We start from the raw sequence: 26,414 nt of genomic DNA, 5'->3' as shown, positions 1-26,414 counted from the left end.
TGTATTGTATTGTATTGTATTGTATTGTATTCAAATTTAATGTCATTGTCTCAGTTAGAGACAACAAAATGAATTTCCCTTACAGGCAGTATAATAAAAATAAATAAATAATAATAAATAATAAAACATATTAAAAATAAAATAGAATTTTTTAAAAAGCACAAACACTGAAAGTCCACGACACAACATAACACAGTGGCACCAAGGTGAGGAAGGCACCATAGTCCAGCCAGCCTCCCCTCTGTTCTTCCCAGATGTTCACTCGTGGTCGAGGCCTTCCTAGCACCCGCAGTCGCCGCCCCGGTTGGCCCGATGTTCAGGCCCTCACGCCGGGCTGGTGGAACGCAATTAAAGGAAGGCAATCACGTGGGTGACAGGGGCGAGGGGGCAGACAGACAGAGAAACTGGATTTAAATGATTATCAATGTGGTTTAATTGCGGCAGACATTTAAAGAACTATTTCACTCCATAGTTAATATGATCTTTCCAGAGAAACCAAGTAAAAGACTGGAAAGAATTGGTATGGCAAAATAAAAGTACAAGCTAGCAAGAAATCTACAAACAGCGAGACACTCTACAAGTACATAAAACCATGGATAGGAAAGGTTGAGAGGGATATGGGCCAAACGTGGACAGATGGGATTAGTCTGGATGAAGCATCTCGGTTGGCATGGGAAAGATGGGCCGAAGGGCCTGTGTCAGTGCTGCATGACTAAAAGAAGCAAAGGTAAATGTTGGTTCCTTCGCAATTGAGCCAGAGGAAAATAAGGAATTGGCAGAGGCACTAAATATCTCCAATTAGAAGGAACTGCAGATGCTGGTCAGAGATGCTGCCTGACCCGCTGAGTTACTCCAGCACTGTGTCACTGAATAGCTCATGTTTTCAAAAGACATTAAAATAAAAAATAAAAAGGTATTCAATGGACAAAGATTGAGGTGGTATAGTGATTAATAATTGCTGAGGAAAAAAAATAAATAATGGGACATAGAAATAGCAAAACCGCCAGTGTAAACTCCTGGAAGAGTAGGTTGCAGTGATCCCCTATTCAGAAGGATAGAGGAGAAACAGGGAACCACAAGTCTGTTAGCATAATATAAGACGTCAGGGAAAATAGTTTAGATCCTATTGATGATTATTGACTGAATGAATGACGGGAGAATTTTTCCCTGGTGAGGTATTCCGAACCTGAGACACTTTTTCAGAATAATGAGACAGCCCTCAGAGGTCACCGTTGCATGTATTCTGGACAGAGGCCAATACACATCTGAACAATGAAGGGTTTAGGAAGGAACTGCAGATGCTGGAAAATCAAAGGTAGACAAAAATGCTGGAGAAACTCAGCAGGTGAGGCAGCATCTGTGGAGCGAGGGAGATAGGCAACGTTTCGGGTCGAAACGTTGCCCATTTCCTTCGCTCCACAGATGCTGCCTCACCCGCTGAGTTTCTCCAGCATTTTTGTCTACCCTGAACAACAAAGGGAGTCAAGGGATATGGAGAGAGTAGGAAAGAGGTGTTAAAGTCAACATTTGGTCAGTGAATTGTGGAGCAGGTTCAATGGTTGTAGGCTCTAAAAGACAATTAATTTATCCTCAACATGAGGATCAACACCTAGTGTGAACAGTAGACACCAAAGATCTTAGAGCCTCTGCTCTAAGATCTTTGGTAGACACAAAGTACTGGAGTCACTCAGCGGGGCAGGCAGCATCTCTGAAGATAAAGGATCGGTGACGTTTCAGGTCGGGCCCCTTCTTCAGACTCATGAATATATGTGAAGATATGGCTATGGGGAGAAGACAGGAGAATGAGATTGAGCGGGAAAGGTAGATCAGAGTAGACTTGTTGGGCCGAATGGCCTAATTCTGCTCCTCAGACTTCTGTATAGCTGGTTAGCTGGGGAAATGTTAAAGTTGGTGGAAGTTGGTAAAGCAAAGAGAGAAATTCATTGTCCTATCATGGACACATGACAATAAAACTCTATTGAACTCTTGAAGTTGGTGCAACATCGATGGAGAGGAGAAAACTAGGAAGCATAGCCCCTTCTCAACAAAACACAAGAATCACTGTGATTACAGCATCCTTGAGAACATAGAACAGTATAGGACAGAAGGCCCTGTGGCTCACAAAGTCTGCACTGACTATCATGCCAATCTACGCTAATCCTGATTGTCCCAACCTGAAGCATTGCCTAACCATGTCCTCCAGAGATGCTGCCTGACCCATTGAGTTATTCCAGCACTGTATTCTACGCAAGAATCCAGCATGGTGTCTGTACTAATCTGGCTGTTCAAGCATCAGTCTAAATTCCTACGAAGTTGACAATTTTCAGTTGCGAATATGGTGTTTTCGGAAAATTGGAGGGTGCAAATAGCAGGGCAGACAAGGACAACCACTGGAAGCAGTATGTCAGGATTTTCAAATAAAATGTTAATGCATTAAATAAGGGTTTGCAGATTAGCATTAGAGAGGATTGGCAGGGAACTGAAAACAAGGGCTAAACAGGTCACTCTCAGGCTGGCAGATTCTTTGCCAAGTTTGCAGACAATACAACCATAGCTGGGAAAGTAACTGCAAAGCGGAAGCCGAGATTTACAATGGATGGACAAAGGGTGTGGCAAATGGAGGTTTTCACTTTGATTGAACAAAAGAAGTTTGAATCTTAGAAACAATAAAGGGATCTTGGTGTGCCAACTCATGAGCAAACGCTGCCACAATAAGCTATTAGGAAAGCAAATGACGCACTGCCCTTTATTGCAAAGGGCTTGGGGAACAAAAGGCAATCTGGCAGATTGTACATGGGTTCAGCGTGACCTCAGTATCTTAATGTGGCCCTTGTGGTTAAAGGGATCAGGGGGTATGGAGAGAAGGCCGGTACAGGATACTGAGTTGGACGATCAGCCATGATCATATTGAATGGCGGTGCAGGCTCGAAGGGCCGAATGGCCTACTCCTGCACCTATTTTCTATGTTAAGACCACCATATTTTAAAGAATCTACCCCCACGGAGAGAGGGCAGACAAAAATGCTGGAGAAACTCCGCGGGTGCGGCAGCATCTATGGAGCGAAGGAAATAGGCAACGTTTCGGCCCGAAACGTTGCCTATTTCCTTCGCTCCATAGATGCTGCCGCACCCACTGAGTTTCTCCAGCATTTTTGTCTACCTTCGATTTTCCAGCATCCGCAGTTCCTTCTTGAACATGGAGATAGTGCAGTTTAATTTCATTCTGAGAGGAAGGGGTTCTAGACTGATCTGCACTCACAAGGGTTAGATGGTTGAGAAGTGATCTCACCGAAACCGAATGCTCAGCTGAATACTTTATTGCACAGTTAGACGTTTAATATGTTAAGAGAATAAAGGGTATGAAGGTTGTCCTACAAATTGAACAATTACGCGCCTTTTCCAATGTGGAAGGAAATGGAGGAAGCCACAAAGAGAGATTATAAACTCCATGCCACCGAGGTCGATCTGTGCCAGCAGTGCGCTGACTGCAGTACTGCCCAGGTATGAAAGGCAGCAAAATATTTTAGATATATCAGCTGAAGCCACAAAGAAAACGAAGACCGTCGAAATACGGTCAAATACTTTTCTCATTGGGTTTATCACCGTTCGTAAAATTAACGTATCGACTTTTAAAATTAATCCCCTCTGATTAACTTTTCTTCGAATTACACATTATCCCCACATCAAACTTGCGTAACTCCTCCATTCCCCAGGCAAATGTTAAGGCAGCAAACATATCTTTTTCCAAACTTTGGTAATGTCTGTGTAAATTGTGTTAAGTGCGTGTCTTGGTTTTTTTTTTTGTAATGTCATGACTGTAGGAATGAAATTTTGTTCAAACCTTGTCTGTTTGAATGACAATAAAAGGCATTCCATTCCATTCCATGTCTTCCACTAGTTCTCCAGCACAAAAATATAGATTTGTAAAGAATCAATGATTAGCCTAAGAAAGTTTTCTTAAAAGTTTAAACATTTTTCATTTTACTTGAATTTTATAGTTCACAATCTGATCTCTTCACTTATTCAATTTTGTTTGATTTGTTTAATTAAAACACGACAAAGCACAAAAAAAAACGATACAAAAATCCCCGAACAAAAGCATGTGTAAAGTGCGCATCTTACAACAATTCTAATCATTCAATGAATTCTTTGTGTCTACAAGTAATTTTTGAAGAGGACTGCAAGATGTCTTCTCATAAAAATCAAGTGTTGGTAGTTATAACATTATAAGGACAGCGTATCTGTTTTGCTCAAGTTTAATCTATTCTGACATGTACAGAGGTACAGTGAAAAGCTTTTGTTGCGTGCTAGGCAGTCATCAGAAAGACAATACATGATTACAATTGAGCCATCCACAGCGTAGATACATGAAAATGGAAATAACGCTTAGAGCGAGATAAAGTCCAGTAAAGTCTGATTAAAGATAGTCTGACGGTCTCCAGTGAGGTAGATAGTAGCTTAGGACTGCTCTACAGCTATTGATAGGATGCCTGACAACAGCTGGGAAGAAACTGTCCTGAATCTGGAGGTGTGCGTTTTCACACTTCTGCACCTCTAGGTTAGAAGGGCTGATGCTCAACTTAAGCTTAAAACTTCATTTTTAGTGTTTGAAATTATTGTCAGAGATTTGACAAATATGCACCCAAACGAGAACAAAGTACAAATTGTCTGCAGGAATGAAATCGAAGCAATAGATGCAACAAATTGTTACGTTTCTTCCAAAGCTGAAATGCACATTTAAAAAAATCTTGTTCAATACAACAATGAATGCGCTATTGCACTCCCAGTGAGTCTTGGCAAACAAAATGACACTGTAATTCAATCACTGTTTCACTCCTTTATTAATGTACAGGTATCCTTTTTGCTAGTTGCATATCACAGTACAACAGGCCACACAATAGAGGGCATTTTCTTAGGCTCCAATTACATGAGTATCCTGAGAATTGCTATTCAGAAACGTTTCATATTTAACCCTTGGTGACCTTGGAACATGCCTAGGTTTTTAAAAAGGTGGAAGTTAAGCAAAAGCACTCAACCAGCAAGTACATTTTGTTTTAGCCATCAATGATTGGCATAATTTAGAAAAAATAAAATTAAGCATGCTACAGTGATGCAGGAAATCAAAGTAGACACTTTGACATGCAACTATAACACAAATGTTAATTAAGATGCACATCGGCAGAATTATATCCAATTTGCATTATTTATGACAAACGCCTATTTTATTGCCACAGGCAAGCAAAGAGATATTTGTAAAAGTCAATCTCAAACGAAACGTCTAACTCAGACATAGTCTATACACTGATTGCTAAAAGTACAACAAGGCAAATACAATGTGTAAGAAGGGACAGAAGACAGACACAAAATGCTGGAGTAATTCAGCGGGACAGGCAGCAGCATCTCTGGAGAGAAGGAATGGGCGACGTTTCGGGTCGAGTCTCTTCTTCAGATCGAGCAAGGAACTGCAGATGCTGGTTTAGACTGAAGATACACAAACTGTTGGAGTAACGCCACCCGAAATGCTGAAACGTCATCTATTCCTCTTCTCCAGATATGCTGCCCGACCTGCTGAGTTACTCCAGCATTTTGTCTATCTTATGAGAAAAAACAATTTATTTTAGTGATTGATAACATGTATTTCCATCAACGGGGGGGGGGGGGGGGGGGGGGGGGGGGGGGGGGGGGTAGCAGTTTGCAATTTTAATGGAATAATAATGTGATACAATATGTGAACAAGATGAGAGAGAAAACTGCTTTATGGATGGCAGAGATCAAAATGGAAGCATTTGCTGAGTGGAATAGCAATTTAAGAGCCCAATTCATGATTCATGTCCTAACAAATATCAAAGAAAGACACATTTTGGAGAAGGATTCTCAATCTAGGACAAGTTGTCCATGACGTGTAGATTGGCATCTTGTCGGCAAGGGCAAGTTGGGCCGAAGCGTCTCCGTTTCCCTGCTGCATGGCTCCATGCCAATAATTGGGGTGAAGCAGGAAATTATGGTAAAAAGGAAGTGAAGGATGTTCACTCCTAACGCCCAGCTCGAGTGGAATCCTGGATGTTTAATTAGCTAATGATTCCAATGGCAGCTCTCCAAAAGCAGGATTGTCTGTCCTGATGTTGTTATCAGGACATATTAGGACATATTGCCAACTGTAACAAAATTCTTCCCCCAATGCATCAAATCATTAATTTGAAATATGGAGCTGTTGGGGGTAACACCAAGCTTTTCAGATTTTTTTAAAGCAATCCATTAGATCAAAAGCAGGCCAGCTCAGTGACTATCTCAACTCACTGATTTACTTATCCACGGTTGGTAATACATCTCCTGGAAAGGGCTGAGGATATTAAAAGGTACAAACCAAAGTGCTTTATAACAACCTAATTGTTCCTCTCGATACAGCTATTGCAATCAATCTTACAATACTGGTACTGTATTAGAGGTTTGGTGGGGAATTTACTATTGAAAATGACAAAATAAAACCCTTCTGCCCTGACAAGAATTCAAAAGGGCTCGTTAACCAACATCAATGCAGTCTCCTGTACTTTTATTTTGAACAACATTTAAAATTAGCTCAAAGTTTGATAATATGATCCTGACATTCAGATCCTAAATTGGTCTGAAACACCGAGAAGGGACTAAAAATACTTAAAGATGCATTGAGCCGAAATGCAGTCAGGCTAAACACATTTATAAAGTGTATTAAATATAGTAAGAGCGAACGTTACGACTTACAAACCACAGTGCACGGATAAGGAAGGTTTGGAGGGATATGGGGCCCTTGAGCAGAGTAGCTCACTTAGACAACTTGGTCAGCATGGATAGAAACATAGAAAATAGGTGCAGGAGTAGGCCATTCGGCCCTTCGAGCCTGCACCGCCATTCAATATGATCATGGCTGATCATCCAGCTCAGTATCCTGTACCTGCCTTCTCTCCATACCCCCTGATCCCCTTAGCCACAAGGGCCAAATCTAACTCCCTCTTAAATATAGCCAATGAACTGGCCTCAACTAGCTTCTGTGGCAGAGAATTCCAGAGATTCACCACTCTCTGTGTGAAAAATGTTTTTCTCATCTAGGTCCTAAAAGACTTCCCCCTTATCCTTAAACTGTGACACCTTGTTCTGGACTTCCCCAACATCGGGAACAATATCGATGAAGGCTTCCGGCCCATGTGAGGTCTGCTATATGATTTTACTGGGCTGTGCGTAAAACAAAGCATTCCGCTGTACCTCGGTACGTGTGACAATAAAGTATCATTGACACAAAACGTCACCTATCCATTTTCTCCAGAGATGCTGCCTGGCCAGCTGAGTTACTCCAACAATTGGTGTTTATCCTCAGCATGTACGAGCTGGGCCGAAGGGCCTGTTTCGGTGCTGCATATCTCAGACGCCACGGCCTTGAACACCAAGGTTTCTTAATACTCGTTAAAAGATATCATACAGAGTACTGTACACAGTGCACAATTTAACTGCTGCGAAGAATTGGCGGTGACTCTGTTATCACTGCTGTAATTTAGTATCTAAAATGGTCTAGTGATTTGACAAAGTAGCTGAATGTTCCCTGCAGTTATGGGAAAAATGGAGGGGGTGGTTGGAACTTGGCACTCATCTACACAAAAGAGTAGAGCATTGATCTAAAGCAATTTTAGTTTTCAGAGGATGACCAAACTTTGCTGATAGCGTTGTGATATCTGCAACTGGAGGAGTAAAGTCCCATTTTAAACTGACAACCTGTAGATTAGCTTGGTTACCATTAGTACCAGGCACCAGTACAACTATTGCAAGTGGGCCACTGAGAACTTGTTGGCAAGGACCCACATAAATGTTTAAATTTACCAAATGTAACTGTTAAGCGTAAACACATGCATAAAATTGAAATACTGTTTAAAGTAATCGCTTAATCGATAGTACTTGACTTAGCTTGACTTTTATTCCAATCTTGATGCACTTTGTCATTATATCCTTGACCCCCCCCCATAGGAATTGTGGCTGGATAACACTCCTTCTATCTGGTTAGGATCTTATCCAATGCAAAAGGTTTGTACTAGCATCTTTCAAATATTTTCTGCATCTTTTAATTATTTTCTGCATTCAGTTGGGGTGGAAGATTGCAACCATCATGTGGTCCGCCCTGTTTCGACAAATGCAATCAACCTGGTGTACACAATCAAATAGAACAAGTTGTCTTAAAACTTTAGGCTGTGCACGCCATACGCAAGAAGAAGAAGTAGAAGAAGATAAATTCAGTATATTCGGCAACAATTCACATTGGGAAGATGAACAACAGGGCGTGACAAATAAATTCTTTGACTGGGAGTCACCCCCAGAAACCATTTACACTGCAGATTTTAGCAAAAACGAATCAATAATTAATATTAGACTGTGCCCGCAACAAGAGGTGGTTTACAGGAAAAGGAAGATAGACGCAAAATGCTGGAGTAACTCAGCGGGACAGGCAGCATCTCCGGAGAGAAGGAATGGGTGACGTTTCGGCTCAAGACACTTCTTCAGGAAAAGGAAACTGTTCAAGGAGATGGACTGGGGATACAAAAGTAAACCATTGACCCGTTCTGCAATTCTATTAGACCACAGATAATCTAACTTCGTTAACATTCAATGTAATGCTACTATGGCAAACTTCAAAAAAATGGGGAGAATTTCACATCAGTTTCAACTGCAGCCTAGCAAGAGTACAGACATGTTTTTCCAATTATATCACATAAGTGCAGTTAGATAAAGGGCCCTCTGCTCTCCACAATCCCAAAATTCAGCACCAACAAACCAATTGCATGACCATATTGCAATAATGTTTGTGAATAATCATTGTGAGACCCAATTCATGTAATCACATTGGCAACACTGCAGCAAGGAGACTGTTCTGCTCTTTGAATGTTTCAATTACATATAAATTACAATATAACTAGGTTGTTTTATTGGAGGAGTTTTGATTTGCAGTCCAGTCATTTTAGAACTGCGTGACAACATAATGGAGATAAAGTCCCGAGCCATTACTGTTTGTTGCTTCAACAGTATGATGTTCCCATTAGATACAATGGGCAAATATTACTTGTACCTGTATTTAGTTTTAGAAATACCACATGGGAACTAGACCTTCAACCCACTGAGTCTACACCAACCTTCAATCATCCTTTCACACTGGATATGTTAAGACTGGATAGACTCGGCCTGTACTCGCTAGAATTTAGAAGATTGAGGGGGGGATCTTATAGAAACTTACAAATTTCTTAAGGTGTTGGACTGGCTAGATGCAGGAAGATTGTTCCTGATGTTGGGGAAGTCCAGAACAAGGGGGTCACAGTTTAAGGACAAGGGGGAAATCTTTTAGGACCAAGATGAGAAAAACATTTTTCACACAGAGAGTGGTGAATCTCTGGAATTCCCTGCCACAGGAGGTAGTTGAGGCCAGTTCATTGGCTATATTTAAGAGGGAGTTAGATGTGGCCCTTGTGGCTAAAGGTATCAGGGGGTATGGAGAGAAGGCAGGTACAGGATACTGAGCTGGATAATCAGCATGATCATATTGAATGGCGGTGCAGGCTCGAAGGGCCGAACGGCCTACTCCTGCACCTATTTTCTATGTTTCTATCCCATTTTCTCTTCCACTCTCTATACACGAGGCCAATTACAGAGGCCAAGGAACCTATAAACCTGCACATCTTTGGAAATAGGGGGGGGGGGTGGAAATGGAGCACCCGGAGGCAACCTGCGCGATCACGCAAGGAGAACGTGCAAATTCCACACAGGCAGCACCCGATGTCATGGTTGCACCCAGTTCTCTGGCGCTGGGAGGCAGCAGCTCTACCAGCCTGCGCCACTCGCTTTCACGTACCTTTTGCACATGGTATCACCATCACTTACTTTGTGATATATTATAATGAAACAAACATTCCTGAAATAGCCTCAAATACCAATAAAACAGCTGCACCCATCTAATCCCCAGCAACCGCTTTCCCAACAGTTGATATGAAGGTGCAGAAGTTAGTGGATGTGAAGAAAGGGGCACATTTTCCCCACACACTAGCCACTCAAATTTAACCTCCTGAAGCATGGCCATTGAAGAGCGGGGAAAGGTTTGAAAACATGATAATCATGCCAAGTAATTAACCCAGCGAACCAAAAAAATATTTCAAAATACAGGTACCTTAAAGGTGGAGCAGAGAAATTACAGATTTGGCATGGAGGGAAATTTTAGAATGGGGTAAGATAATTCTTTAATGGGGATCTAGGTTAAAAACAGAGATTATGATATGCAGATGCCTCTAATAAAAATGTATTGAAAAAAAGAGATAATCTCTGTATATCTTATTTCACCCATGCATTCAAAGTGCATTTGACCACCCCCCTCTCCCTCACCCCATGTCACACAAATGAGGGGCAAGGTGACATCAGCTGTCCATCTCTGGGCATACTGGAGAGTGGCTCCATTATCAGCAACCGATGGACAAAATAAAAACCTTCAGAACAATAGAAGGGACCTAGGGATCGCTGTCAATAACATATTGAAATAAGTGAGAGGAATAGTGAACGCACGGTGTATTTTACCCAATGTAGAGGACCAAAAATACAGGACAAGTTCAAGGAGGGAGAGAAAGGTCGACCACAGGATCCTGTGGGGCAACTTTTTCCGCACACAGTGCGGTGGGTGTATGGAACGAGCTGCCATGGGAGGCAGTTCAGGCACGTGCTATAATAACATTTAAAAAGACATTTGGACAGGTACATGGATAGAGACAGTTTAGAGAGATACGAGCCAAACGTGGGCAGGTGGGCTAGCGTAGATGGGGGCATCTTAATCAGCATGGCCTGGATAGAGTGGATGTGGAAAGAGCATTTCCACTAGTGGGAGAGTCTAGGACCAGAACAGAATAAAAGGATGGATATGTAGAAAGGAGAAGAGAAGGAATCTCGTTAGTCGGAGGGTGATGAATCTGCAATTCATTGCCACAGAAGACTGTGTCACTGGATACTTTTAAGGTGGAGATTGATAGGTGCTTGATTGGTACGAGTGTCAGTGGTTATGGGAGAAGGCAGAAGAATGGGGTTGAGAGGGGAAGATATGACCTCATTCTGCCCCACATGACGTGAAATTGGGCCAACAGGCCTGTTTGTGTGCTTTCTGATTATGACTAAATACATGAATATTTCTCTCAACTAGACTGCTGTCCGAGGCAAAGTTTTGACCTAAACCATCGACCATCTCTTCTCCCTGCCACCTCCACAGACGTTGCTTAACCCTCTCAATTCCTCCAGATTGTTTATTGCTGCCTTGAATGTTCAGTTTAGTCAGAAAATGTTCCCGAGGTCTATTTAAAGAAACCCAAATTGTATATTTGGGTTTAATTGCTTTGCGGACGTGATTTGAATCTCCTCGGAGATTTCTCGTGCTATTCCCAATGTCCAACCTTTTTCCACATTTAGATTAAATTTTGTTCTTCAATTAATTTCTCATGAGCTACCCATCCAGCTCCTTACTTGTCACTCTTACGGACCAACGAGGCATGGAGGAGATAAACCTATTATTTCGGCCAAGTGTCAGCTGCGGTTCATTTGCAATATTTCCACTTTTCAAGTTGGTAGGTTGGAACAATTCACTCCAGAGAGTTGAGCACAAATCTAGGTTGACACTGCAATGTAAGAGAGGCCGGCTTTCTGATGAGATATTTAATCAGAGCGTCACTTGTCCTCCCCTCTGCACACAAATAATCCCAAGGCACTATTTTTCAGAAGCAGAGGAAGCATCCCAGTCCAGTATTTATCCTTCAATCGACATCACTAAAGGCTGATTATTTGATCCCAAGGCAAACGTGGGCATTTTCACCCATTGACTGCTACATTTCCCATGTTGAAGCAATAGATATACTTCAAAAGGCATCTCATTGGCTGCAAAACAAATTGCATCATTTTCTCGGATGGCTAAATGGCTATGAGCAAAATTCTGATAGCTCTTGTCCCGAGCACCATCACAGAGGGCTGCTTTTTTAATAGCATCACTAAGATGGAATCGAAGGCAATGGGCCATAACTATAAGAACAGAGCAAAAATAGATCAAACGGTCCCTTGCACCTACTCCATCACTCAGAAGAATGTCTCTTCCAACCATGCCCTTCGCTCCACCTTCCCTTCCATTTCTCAAAATCACTCTTACAGCAGAATTCTGATGGTTCACAACAAAAATGTTCCTCGGTATGTTCTTTAATAACCAATCCTTGTCCCCCCCCCCCCAATTGTTGAGAAAGGATGGGTGACGTTTTGGGTAGAGACCCTTCCACAGTCTGAAGAAGGGTCTCGACCAGAAACGTCACCCATTCCTTCTCTCCAGAGATGCTGCCTGTCCCGCTGAGATACTCCAGCTTTTTGTGTCTATCTTCGGTTTAAACCAGCATCTGCAGTTCCTTCCTACACACCCCCTCCCTCTATTGTTCTTCTATTGGGGGGGGCAGTGGAGATGTTTCTGCGCCTCAAACAAAAGTATAAACAAGTGTTGGGGAACCCCAAGCTCGCTTCCTGCTGCATGCCACATTAATTCTCAATCCCGCACCCATTCTAACCTGCCTGCCAGTGGACTCCATCACTGTTGCAGCAAGGCTCAATGCAAACTAGAACACATCTCCATGTCTAGGCACTTTGCAACCTTTTGCAACTTTGAATTCTCCAACTTCAGGTAAACTCCTTCATTTTCCTTCCTCTTTTATGCCTCTTTCTCATCCAATTTCATTAAGATGTCCCATTAACAGCCAGTGCTCTAGTTCCTCGTCAGCTGTTTGAACACAAAACAGCACAGCACAGGTTTAGGCCCTTGGGCACATGACATGTGCCAAACATGATGCCAAATGAAACCAGTTTCTTATCTCAGACTTTGTCTTTTCATCTTTGGCCCCGTCCAGCCATCTTGGCAATCAAAAATCCTCCCTCACCTGAATCCACCTATCATTTGCCAGGCTTTATGCCCACCTCTCTTCCAGCTTTCTCCCTCTTACTATCAGTCTGAAAAAGGGTCCCAACTCAAAATGTCACCTATCCATATTCTCCAGAGATGCTGCCTGACCTGCTGTGTTACTCTAGCATTTTATGTCTACAGTTGTCCAGCCGTTTTTTAAATTAAAATACTGACGTTCGAGTTAAATGGAGAAATTTTGATCATGCTCTAGTCCACCGACTCAACTCCTGCTCACCATAGAGCACTGCTGCATTACTGTCTTTGTTGGTGCCTCGCATTCTTGCTATTGAGGGAGTGCAGTGTAGGTTCACGAGGTCAATTCCCGGGATGGTGGGACTTTCATATGTTGGCAGCTGGGCTTGTATGGACTGGAGTTTAGAAGGATGAGAGGGTATCTTATTAAAACATATCAGATTAATAAGGGATTGGACATGCTAGAGGCAGGAAACATGTTCCTGATGTTGGGGGAATCCAGAACCAGGGGCCACAGTTTAAGAATTAGGGGTAGGCCATTTAGAACGGAGATGAGGAAAAACTTTTTCACCCAGTGAGTTGTGAATCTGTGGAATTCCCTGCCTCAGAGGGCAGTGGAGGCTGATTCACTGGATGCTTTCAGGAGAGAGTTAGGTAGAGCTCTTAAAGATAGCGGAGGTGGACAAAAATGCTGGAGAAACTCAGCGGGTGCGGCAGCATCTGTGGAGTGAAGGAAATAGGCAACGTTTCAGGCCGAAACCCTTCTTCAGACATAAAGATAGCGGAGTCATGGGGATATGGGGAGAAGGCAGGAACGGCATACTGATTGTGGATGATCAGCCATGATCACGGTGAATGGCGGTGCTGGCTTGAAGGGCCGAATGGCCTACTCCTGCACCTATTGTCTATTTCAGTCCGTGTCCGTGAGACAGCAGAAGCTGCACCAACAGATGATCAGACAGACTGAATCGAGGGCAATGGAGCGCTAGGCATTCTTGATTGATGGTGCAACAATGATCCAGCGCGCCCATCACCCCCACAGGTACTGCTTGACCCTCTGAGTTCCTCCGGCACTTTATTTTTTTGCACAAGATTCCAGCATCTGCAGTCACTTGTGTCTCCAAGGCGTATGGGGCTTTCAAACAACAGCAGATTGCATTTTGTACACAAATATTTTCTCAGCTAAGGATCATGCTTTCTGAAGTACATACAGTCTGGCGAACGGTCGCAACCCGAAACTTCTCCTATTCCTCGTCTCCAGGGATGCTGCCTGACCCGCTGAATTACTCCAGCTTCTTGTGTCTGTCTTCGTTTTAAATCAGCATCTGCAGTTCCTCTCTACACATCAAACTTTGGAGGTGGACAAAAATACTGGAGAAACTCAGCGGGTGAGGCAGCATCTATGGAGGGAAGGAATAGGTGATGTTTCGGGTCGAGACACTTCTTCAGACTGATGATGGGGTGGGGGGGTGGAAAGAAGAAAGGAAGATGCGGAGACAATGGGCTGTGGGAGAGCTGGGAAGGGGAGGGGAAAGAGGGAGAAAGCAAGGACTACCTGAAATTGGAGAAGTCAATGTTCATACCGCTGGGGTGTAAACTACCCAATCTTTGATAATACATCAAACTTTGGAGTTGACTTACTGATGGTGCAGCCTCTAAGGAAGGGGGGGAAGAGGCAGTGTAAACACACACAGGTGGCCTCCGAGGTGAAGCTACGCACCTATCCTTGCACAAACAGTGCAAATCATCAGCAAATAGTTTTAGCCAACCCAGCCCTCAATAAAAATGTTTCATTTCAAAGTTGACAAAATACCATTGTCCACAAATAATGGTAGCCCTTTGTTTTCCACAATCCTAATCAGCCTAAACCTTGAAACTGCAGAATGCGCATTGGAATCAGTCCACACACAGGATTTATGATAAGAAGTGCAGCCATTCGACAAAGACCTGGCTCAACGTGACCCACCCAATGACTTCCTCATAGCACAGTCCAACTTCACCACTTCAGGCTGTCTTTTTTTTAAAATATATCAGGGAAGATCATTACAAGAATGCAGTAAAGGGCAACATTTCATACGGCTTTATTCCCCTTCTACATCCATATTAAAATCAACGTTTAAATCACAAAGCAGTATCAATTAACAATTAAAGCTGTGTTCATCACACAGAAGAAAGATGAACACAAACAAACATGACGGCAGGTTAGAGATTTAGATTGTCTTCACTGGAATACAAGAGACAAGACAAGAGACATTAATTGCCACATGCACCAATTGGTACAGTGAAATTTGTGGTCACCATACAGCTGTACAAATAAAATAAATACAAGCGATCCAGTGGAATTTACCATTACCCGTAAAAACTTAAAATACCCTATCGGGGACAATTTATAATTAATTAGGAAATGAAGTACTAGCCCCCGCTTGAAACAAACTACAAAAGTCAGTGGTTACTAACTCATCGTGTACACAATCAATATGCTGCATATACAATATATATTGCTCGAATGATATTAGCTGGCTGTCAAAAGCAAGCTGCTCAAATTACAGCAACACACTGGGCAACCTGAGAAAGGTAAATACAATGGGACAAAATAGAAAAAAGGATAAGGACGAGAACAAAAACCCAGACAGACAAATAGAAAAATGGGAAAACAGCCAAAAATTGTGCGACAGAGAGCTCAGACATAAATAATAAACCTGCTAAAGTCAGATAATGAAAACACGATAGGGGCTGAACGTTAAGAAATGCGGGGAGGGGGAATGAATGATCGGAAAGTTAAATAAAAATGTAGGAGATGGTATGTAGAAATCTCTAGTCCTGGACAAGAGTCAAGATTCAAACAGTTTGCGTCTGGCAATTCCATTTTGCTGGCATTTAAAAAAAAAAGACTTTTTTTCCCCCTCTCTTTCCATACATTTTTAAGATATAATGCAATGACACGGACCCTGTGTTTTTAACTGCAACAACGCCCTTTGCATGTTATAAAGTAATGAAGCTGATAAATTAGTTTACATTTACTTTTGTGATTTTTTTTAAAGCGTTACTAAAGATCTTGATGCACACAAGGCCGGGCAAGGAAGGGATATTTGCGCACTGCAGAGGCGCCATCTTTATAGGAGCCACTACCTGATTTAATAGATTTATTCCAAAAAAAAAACGTGAGTAGGGCGGAGGGGGCTTGTAAAGGAAGAGAGAAATTAAGGCATGGCATAAGGGCAAAGAGAGGCATTGAATCCAGTGAGCGGCAGATTGGGGGAAATGTTCCTGCTGCAGAGCATCTGAATGCCACGGCACACACAGACCGAGAGGAAGCTGGAGAAAGCCAAACAAAGAACACGCAGGAACCGGGACTGCGAATTAGTCGGGAAGGAGGGAGATCAGAGCGAGAGAGAGTGAGGAGCAAGCAGAGGCAGGGGGACGCTCGGTAAATGAGAATTGGGAGATTCGTGGAGAGGTTGCACCCAGACTTCACATAAACCCGGGGGGGGGGGAAAGATTTGCCCCGATCCCATGTACGCGCAAGGATCAATGCGGGAGGCTTAAGGTTGGAGGTGCAGTCACAACCCCTCCCCTCACCACAAAGACCCTCAACCTCCACCCACCTCCCGTTTCACCTTTATATCCTCCCCCCACCCCCACTATCAGTAAGAGCAACCTGCGACTCAGGCCCCTTCCCCAATCTCACCCCCCTTCCCCACCCAAAAGAATCAGGTGTTCACCCCCCACGTTTTCGGTCACCTAACTTCAACGCATTTTTTAAAAACACAAATCAGACACCCTCTCCCTAAAATGGGCAGCAGCTTTTTCCGAGACCCCAGTTCAGCCCCCCATCTCTCTCTCTCTCTCTCTCTATCTCTATCTCTATCCCAGGAGCCCAGAGCAGGTCCCCTTCCCTCTGGTTGACCCAGGGCACCCCACCCCAACCGGGAGGCTAGTACAGTTGATCCCATTTCTCCTCCCCAAGCCCACATCGCAGGGAATCCACTCCTCATCTTACCCCCTCCCCCGCCCACCCATGATCGTTTCTCACCCCCCCCCCCTCTCTCTATGGAGGCCAAATTCCCCCCTCCCTCCATGAACCCTGGACTGGAGGCTGTCCCTCCCCCCGGACATCTTAGCTTAGCAAAGTGACCCTTTGTACTCGCACTTTCACACCAAAACTCTCCAAATCACAGAAAGCCCAGGGCAGGTACGCGCCCTTCCCCTCGCCCCCCCCCCAATATGGAGACCCAACATCCCACCCATAGTTAACCAAGGACAGATTCTACCACCCCCGCATCCCAAGGCACCCAACCTTCCCCAAGGGACCCCAGCCCTTCCCTTCACAACTATCATCCCACCCCTCTCTCAATCGGGAACCCAGATCAGTGATTCTACCCCACCACCATTCAAATCTAACCCACAGGAAGTCAACCGCAGCCCCCACCCCCATCACTGGGATCCCAGCACATGGTGTCTTCTCTTCAGGGGCATTTTCTGTCTCTCTAACCCCCACCCCCTCCATTGAGAATTCCGCATAAAACAGAGACTCGTCCCTCTCTCCCCCCCCCCCCCTCCCAATGGGATACAATGAGAGATCCCACCCAATACACCCCCAGCTAATCGCAGGACACTGACCACCCTCCGAGACACAACCGAGAGACCCCCCCCCCCTCCACCGAGTAGCCAACCTCTCCCCCCCCACACACACACGCCCCTCTCCCTAAAGGAACACAACCCTTCCCAATGGGGAGAGCAGGAGGGTGGTCGCCACGAATGGGGGAGGGTGGTCGCCACGAATGGGGGAGTGTGCCCCCCCCATCCCAACCCAAAGGATACCTGTAGTTTCCCACCCAACCCAACCGTGAGCATCAATGAGCCACCCAACCTCCCCCCCCCCCCCCCAATGGACCCAAACCCCCCCTCCCCAGGGGGGGGGTGGGGTGGGGAGGGGCGCATTGGAGTTCTCCATACTGCCCCCCCCCCTGCCCAACAAGACCCCAACACACCCCTCCCCTCACCCACCCCCTCCACACCAAGCCCAGGGCAATTATACTCCCCTCACCCCCACACACATCTCGCCCCCTCCTCTCTCCCCCGGGACCCGGACTCACCTCCCCCCCCCCCCCGGGATCCGAACTCCCCCCCCCCCCCCCCCGGGATCCGAACTCCCCCTCCTTTTCCCCACCTCCTACCTGGGAATGAAAATCTTCCTCCCTCTCTCACACCCCGCTGATCCACTGTCCCCCCCCCCCCACCTCAAATACAGACCCCCCCCCAACCCCATCCCCGGGATCCGTATCCCCCCCCCATCTCCCCTTAACACCCCCCCCCATTCCAGACTCTCTCCCCCCCCACATCCCCAGGCTGTAGACCCTTCCCCCACCCCGCCCCCCCCTCCCCTCTTCTCTTCTCCCTCCTCTCTACCTCCCCCATCTCCCCCCACCCCTTCTCTACCCCCTACCCCCTCTCTCCCACCTCCACTCTCTCGTCTTTTCCCCCTACTCTCCCCCCCCCATTCTCCACCTCCCCCCCTCTATCTCTACCCCCTTCACCTTCCCTCTCCCCACCCCCCTCCCTCTATCTCTACCCCCTCTCTCCCCCCTCTATCTCTACCCTCCCCCCCATCCCCCCCACCCACCACCCTCACCCCCGACCGTCCGTTACCTCCAGAGCCGGGCAGAGCGGGGCGAGGACGAGGAGGGCGAGAGCCGCCGGCATCAGCACCATCTTCATCATCATCATTATCATCGTGGTGGTGGCGGCGGGATCACGTCCGCTCGGCTCCTCCGACGACGAGGTAGTGAGGCGGGCGGGCGGGCGGTGGGTGTGTGTGTGGGTGAGGAGAGACAGAGAGAGGTTTCTATCGTGTGTGAGCTGAGGCTCCGCTGTCACCGGCTGTAACTCCCTCCGACCCAGCGAGCGAGCGACTGGAGCTAGAGGGGGGGGGGGGGGAGGGTTGTGTGGCCCAGGCCCCGGCACCGCCACCGCCACCTAGTGCTGAAGGCCCAGACCGTCCTCCTCGTCCCCCGGCACCGCCCCGCCCCGCCCCGACTAGCCCCGCCCCGACCAGCCCCGCCCCGACCCGACCCGACTAGCCCCGCCCCGACCCGACTAGCCCCGCCCCGACCCGACTAGCCCCGCCCCGCCCCGACTCGCCCCGCCCCGCCCCGCCCCGCCCCGCCCCGCCCCGACCCGACTAGCCCCGCCCCGCCCCGCCCAGCCCCGCCCCGCCCCGACTAGCCCCGCCCCGACCCGCCGTCTGTCTGTCTGTCTGAGGAGGAGGAGGAGCGAGCACCCGGCCGCCCTGCAGCGCCACCGTCCTCCCCTGCCGGCCTGGAGGAGGTACTGCAGCTCATCACAACCCGGCCCTGCAGCGCCGCCGTCCTGGAGGAGGTACTACAGCTCATTCCAACCCGGCTCTGCAGCGCCGCTGTCATCCACCGCATGTCTGGAGGAGGTACTGCAGCTCGTAATAACCCGGCCCTGCAGCGCCGCTGTCCTGGAGGAGGTATTGCAGCTCATTACAACCCGGCCCTGCAGCGCCGCTGTCCTGGAGGAGGTACTGCAGCTCATTACAACCCGGCCCTGTAGCGCCGCTGTCATCCACCGCATGCCTCGAGGAGGTACTGCAGCTCATTACAACTCTGCGCTGCAGCGCCGCCGTCCTGGAGGAGGTACTGCAGCTCATTGCAGTCAGTATTAACCCGGCCCTGCAGCGCCGCCGTCCTCCACTGCATGCTGGAGGAGGTACTGCAGCTCATTACAACCCGGCTCTGCAGCGCCGCTGTCATCCACCGCAAGTCTGGAGGAGGTATTGCAGCTCATTATAACCCGGCCCTGCAGCGCCGCTGTCTTCCACGGCATGTCTGGAGGAGGTACTGCAGCTCATAACAACCCGGCGCTGCAGCGCCGCCGTTCTGGAGGAGGTACTACAGCTCATTGCAGCCAGTATTAATCAAAGATACTAATTGAGCTGGGATGACAGCTGCAGCGCCGCCGTCCTTCCCTTGCCGGTCTGGAGGTGGTACTGCAGCTCCTTCTAGTCTGTCTTAATCAGCGCCACGCCGCAGTCTGGAGGATATACTGCAGCTCGTTACAGTCCGCCTTAATCAGCGCCGCTGTGCCCGGAGGATGTACTGCAGCTCATTCCAGCCTGTCTTAATCCTGGGATGCTGCCTGTCCCGCTGAGTTACTCCAATATTTTGTGTCTATCTTCTGGGCTCCAACAGCGTTAAGTATTAAGTATAGGAAGGAACCAAGAAGAGTAAGGTGACGTGCCTCAATGACTATCGACCAGTGGCACTAACGCCGGTGGTGATGAAGTGCTTTGAGAGGTTGATCATGGAGCAAATCAACTCCTACATCGACAAAAACCTGGACCCACTGCAGTTCGCGTACCGCCACAACAGATCAACGGTGGATGCGATCTCGCTGGCCCTCCACTCCGCACTGGACCACTTGGACAACAAAAACTCATATGTCAGGCTGTTATTCATTGATTACAGCTCGGCATTTAACACAATCATCCCCTCCAAACTGGTTACCAAACTCGCAGAACTGGGTCTCTGCGCATCCCTCTGCAACTGGATCCTCGACTTCCTCGTCCACAGACCACAGTCTGTTCGTATTGGTGGAAATGTGTCAGCCTCAATAACAATCAGCACGGGAGCACCTCAAGGCTGCGTGCTCAGCCCCCTGCTGTACTCACTCTATACCCATGACTGCGTAGCGAACCACAGTGCGAACTCCATCATCAAGTTCGCTGACGACACCACTATTGTGGGGCGTATCACTGATGGGGATGAGTCAGAGTACAGAAGAGAGATCGAGCAACTGTCCATATGGTGCCAGCGCAATAACCTGGCCCTGAACACCAGCAAAACCAAGGAACTGATTGTGGACTTTGGAAGGAGTAGGAGGGGGACCCACAGCACCATTTATATCAACGGGTCGATGGTTGAAAGGGTCAAGAACTTCAAATTCCTGGGGGTGCACATCTCTGAAGATCTTTCCTGGTCCGAGAACACTAACGCAATTATCAAAAAAGCTCATCAGCGCCTCTACTTCCTGAGAAGATTACGGAGAGTCGGATTGTCAAGGAAGACTCTCTCTAACTTCTACAGGTGCACAGTCGAGAGCATGCTGACCGGTTGCATCGTGGCTTGGTTCGGCAATTTGAGCGCCCTGGAGAGGAAAAGACTACAAAAAGTAGTAAACACTGCCCAGTCCATCATCGGCTCTGACCTTCCTTCCATCGAGGGGATTTATCGCAGTCGATGCCTCAAAAAGGCTGGCAGTATCATCAAAGACCCACACCATCCTGGCCACACACTCATCTCCCTGCTACCTTCAGGTAGAAGGTACAGGAGCCTGAAGACTGCAACAACCAGGTTCAGGAATAGCTACTTCCCCTCAGCCATCAGGCTATTAAACCTGGCTCGGACAAAACTCTGATTATTAGCAACCACTTTATGTTATTTGCACTACCAGTTTATTTATTCATGTGTGTATATATTTATATCATGGTATATGGACACATTTATCTGTTTTGTAGTAAATGCCTACTATTTTCTGTGTGCTTAAGCAAAGCAAGAATTTCATTGTCCTATACAGGGACACATGACAATAAACTCACTTGAACACTTGAACTTGAACTGCAGATGCTGGTAAAAACTGAAGATAGACTCAAAAAGCCGGAGTAACTCAGCGGGACAGACAGCATCTCTGGAGAGAAGGAATGGGTGACTGTATCGCTCCACATTATCGTCTATATCTCTCGTTTCCCTTTCCCGTGATTCTGAGTCTGAAGATGGGTCTTGACCCGAAACGTCACCCAATCCTTCTCTTTTTGTGTCTGTCTACAGTCGGTATCAATGGAGAGAGCTGCAGCGCCTCCCCTGCACGGTGGAGGTACTGCAGCCCATTCCCGTCTGTATCAATGGAGCTGGTTTGACAACTGCAGCGCCGCCCAACTCGGAGGGAGGTACTGCAGCTCCTGGCGGGTTTGACAACTGCAGCGCTCTCTGGATGGCAGGAGGTAATGCAGCTTCTTACAGGCTTCGGTTGGGATGACAGCTGCAGCGCCGCCCCCTGGCTGGGAGCAGGTACTGCAGCTCATTCCAGTCTGCCTTGATCAGCGCCGCCCCCAGGCTCGGACGAGTTACTGCAGCTCCTGTCCAGCTCTGGATGGAGGCTGGGATGACAGCTACAGCGCCACTCCCCAGTGCTCGAGGTACTGCGGCTCCTTGGCTGACTGCCAATATTGTTACATAAAACCTACCCTAGTCGTTCTCCCAGTTTCACTATAGTCCTGGTGAATCTCATTGTCTGCAACTCGTTTTCACCTAGCCCACAGCTAACCGTTTCCTTTATCACAGTTACTTTTTTGCATATCTTTCATTAATTTGTTCTACATCTCTCTTTATTATCGTCTATATCTCGTTTCGCTGTCCCCTGACTCTCAGTCTGACGAAGGGTCCCAACCCAAAAACACTACCTAGTCCTTTTCTCCAGAGATGTTGAGTTACTGACCCGCTGAGTTACTCCGGCTTTTTCGTGTCTATCTTTTGTTCAACAAGAGTTCTCTAGTTCTGTACTGCATCCCTCTTACAATAAAGCACTCTTGTCTTCCCCCTCCCTCTCCTCATCGAATGACCCTGTACTTTAACATTTACCAGTGGTTCACGGTTTAAAAATTGTTCTATGTTCCTGTTCAAAACTACTAATGTGAACAATCTCACATTTTACCTCATCGTAACTCCAACCTTCACTAAAGTTGTTCATGGTATAAATCTGTAGGAATATGTGCTGTTGAACTATAATATGTGCTTGAGCATTATTGAAAGATCAACTGAGGATACTGAAGAAACTAGAGCGAGACCAAGTGCAGGCTCGGCGATCGTTTCGCTGAACACCTCTGCTCAGTCCCCCTTAACCTAAGTGATCTCCCCCTCCCATTCCCACACTGACCTTTCTGTCCTGGGCCTCCTCCACTGTCAGAGTGAGGCCCAGCGCAAATTGGAGGAACAGCACTTCATATTTCGCTTGGGCAGCTTACACCCCAGCGGTATGAATTTTGATTTCTCTAACTTCAAATAATAATAATAATAATAATGGATGGGATTTATATAGCGCCTTATTCATTCACTCCTCAGTCACACTCGGTGGTGGTAAGCTACTTCTGTAGCCACAGCTGCCCTGGGGCAGACTGACGGAAGCGTGGCTGCCAATCTGCGCCTACGGCCCCTCCGACCACCACCAATCACTCACACACATTCACACACATTCACACACAGGCAAAGGTGGGTGAAGTGTCTTGCCCAAGGACACAACGACAGTATGCACTCCAAGCGGGATTCGAACCGGCTACCTTCCGGTTGCCAGCCGAACACTTAGCCCTTGCATTCCCTCGCTCTCTATCCTCCCCCCCACCCTAGTTCTCCTACTGGTTAATTTTACTGTTTGTATGCCTCGTCCTCAGCCAACAATGGACCATTCTACATTTCCTTGATCATCGTCTGCTTTGATCAGTCTTTTTCACACCTTACATTCTCTTTGTATTCTTCCATATCTCTAGCTTCCCTCTCCCCTGACTCTCAGTCTGAAGGAGGGTCTCAACCCATTCCTTTTTTCCAGAGATGCTGCCTGATCTGCTCAGTTACTCCAGCATTTGGTGTCTATCTTCAGGGTAAACCAGCATCTGCAGTTCCTTCCTGCACCAACTAGAGTGAGCCTTTGATCATTTACTCTTTTGATCAAGTATGCAAACCAATATATTGTACAGCAGACAAAAATATGCTTGATCAATTTATTTGCTGGTTTGCGGAAATTGCAGTGCGTAGGTGGAGAAAATGCAGTTAGATTGATTATTGGAAGACATTTGATATTTAGTTTAGTTTAGTTTAGAGATACAGTATGGAAACAGGTCCTTCGGCCCACCAAGTGCGGAACGACCAGCGATCCCCGCACATTAACACCATCCTACATACACTGCGGGCAATTTACATTAATGCCAAACCAATTAACCTACAAACCTGCATGTCTTTGGAGTGTGGGAGAATACCGAAGATCTTGGAGAAAACCCACATGGACACAGGTTGAACGTACAAACTCCGTACAGACAGCACCCGAGGTCAGGATCGAACCCGGGTCTCTGGCGCTGTAAGGCAGTAACACTCCCGCTGCGCCACCGTGTCGCACGTTTAGCCAGAGGGTGGCGAAACTGTGGAATTCATTGCCACGGACAGCTGTGGAGGCCATTGGGTATTTTTAAAGCAGAGAATGATAGATTCTTGATTAGGAAGAATGTCATAAGGCTACGGGGAGAAGGCAGGAGTTTGGGGTTGAGAGGGAAAGATGGATCAGCCATGATTCAATGACGGAGCAGACTCGATAGTCCAAATGGCCTAATTCTGCTCCTGTGTCTTATGGTCTTATGGAAAATGGGGGCAAAGAACAGAAGTATTGATTGCTGTGGAGGCCAAGTCATTGGGTATTTTTAAAGTAGAGATTGAGAGGTTTTAGCTTAGTTTAGTTAATTATTGTCACGTGTATTGAGGTATAGTGAAAAAGCTTTTTTACTGCCAGCGGCTCTTGATTAGTAAGAGCGTCAAAGATTACAGGGGACTAGAATGGGGTTGAGAGGGGGAAAATAGATCAGCCATAATTGAATGCCAGAACAGAACTCGATGGGCTGAATGGCCTAATTCTGCTCCTATGCCTTATGACTTAGTTGCATTTGGTATTTGCAGTGCGTATGGTTGTTTTTGTTTGCATTTCGTTGTCTCTGCACTGTACACGGACAATGACAATTAAAGTTGAATCTGAATCTGATCCTATGACTTCCTAGTTGCAACACACAAACAAGGGAAATAATGGAAGGACTGGTGGTCAATGCTTCTGAGATCAGTCGGCCGGAATGCCGATTACTGGACTGACGTGAGTGATCAGACTCTCTGAGAATCAATGCTTACCCTTGTTGCAGTTACGTGGTCAATCTGCTATAACAGTGAAGAGCACTTTTCCGAGTCACTAGACTGGAACAGTCACAAAATGATTTTGGAATGTGCAATACCCACAAAAACAACCATACGCACTGCAAATACCAATGCAATTATATAACAGCAGCAGGCAACATCTTGCCCTCTTCATGCAATAATCTCACTGCACCTTCGGGGGCATGTGACAAGTAAAATACACTTTGACTTTGATAAAGAATTGACTTTGACTTTGTATAATTGATCACCAAGTGGTGATCAATTATCATCAAGCATAATAATGCCAGCATTGAAAGCTTACTCAAAGAATAGTGGAAACTAGTATAAAAACTTATAGGTTTACGGTAAGGGGGAAAAGATTTACTTAGACAATAGACAATAGACAATAGGTGCAGTAGTAGGCCATTCGGCCCTTCAAGCAGCATCGGCATTCAATGTAATCATGGCTGATCATCCACAATCAGATGGCACAATGGGCTAAATGTTCGGCTGGCGACCGGAAGGTAGCCGGTTCGAATCCCGCTTGGAGTGCATACTGTCGTTGTGTTCTTGGGCAAGACACTTCACCCACCTTTGCCTGTGTGTGAATGTGTGTGAATGTGTGTGAGTGATTGGTGGTGGTCGGAGGGGCCGTAGGCGCAGATTGGCAGCCACGCTTCCATCAGTCTGCCCCAGGGCAGCTGTGGCTACAGAAGTAGCTTACCACCACCGAGTGTGACTGAGGAGTGAATGAATAATGCGATGTAAAGCGCCTTGAGTATTAGAAAGGCGCTATATAAATCCCATCCATTATTATTATTATAGTACCCCGTTTCTGCCTACTCCCCATATCCCAGGACGCCGCTATTTTTAAGAGCCCTATCTAGGTCTCTCTTGATAGCATCCAGAGAACCCGGCTCCACCGCCCTTTGAGGCAGAGAATTAGGAACCTGAGGGGTAGCTTTTTCGCGCAAAGTGTGGTAGGTGTATGGAACGTGCTGCCAGACAAGTTAGTTGAGGCAGGGACTATCGCAACGTTTAAGAAACATTTAGACAGGTACATGGATAGGTATATGTTTAGACGGATATGGATCTAATGTAGGCAGGTGGGACTAGTGTAGATGGGTCATGGTGGCCGGTGTGGGCAAGTTGGGTCGAAGGGTCTGTTTCCATGCTGCATGCCTCTATGACAAGGTACCCCCCAGGGCATGGGCGGAAATCGCTTTTAAAACATGGGGGGGGGGGGGGGGGGGGGGACACACAAATTCCTGGTGACCCGATGACAAGTGTGCATGACAACTAACAATTCTTTCTCCATCACTCCCCTCCCCCAAACACACATCTTACCCGTATCTTACTGTAATGATCCTGGGGCCTGGGGAAGACTTGAGAGACAGTGAAAGAAGGCCAAAAATGGTGTTAATCAAAATAGATATATTATTTGCGCTGAGGCCTAACATCTAGGAGCTAATGGCCTCCAACTGGAATCGACCTTGAGGGCTCCGGTCGCAGAGC

At 46.6% G+C, this 26,414-nt stretch overlaps 1 protein-coding gene across 6 annotated transcripts in view; it reads right to left on the bottom strand.

Annotated features, from left to right (window-relative positions):
- The window catches only part of LOC116980302 (amyloid beta precursor protein), a 162,366-nt gene extending 143,349 nt beyond the window's left edge, over positions 1–19,017 (bottom strand). For 2 of the 6 annotated variants that reach the window (XM_033032388.1, XM_033032393.1), the window contains exon 1: positions 18,589–18,905. In XM_033032388.1, the coding sequence (XP_032888279.1) occupies positions 18,589–18,672 (84 nt within the window). In that variant the 5' untranslated portion in view covers positions 18,673–18,905. Of the gene's footprint in view, positions 1–18,588 lie in introns of all 6 variants that reach the window. The other 4 variants (XM_033032390.1, XM_033032389.1, XM_033032392.1 and 1 more) reach the window with 4 other exon arrangements.
- Positions 19,018–26,414: the final 7,397 nt, after the last annotated feature.

The sequence above is a fragment of the Amblyraja radiata genome, chromosome 14 (genome assembly GCF_010909765.2).
Source record: "Amblyraja radiata isolate CabotCenter1 chromosome 14, sAmbRad1.1.pri, whole genome shotgun sequence".
NCBI classification, from domain to species: domain Eukaryota; kingdom Metazoa; phylum Chordata; class Chondrichthyes; order Rajiformes; family Rajidae; genus Amblyraja; species Amblyraja radiata.
This window is presented reverse-complemented; position numbering and strand designations above follow the sequence as displayed.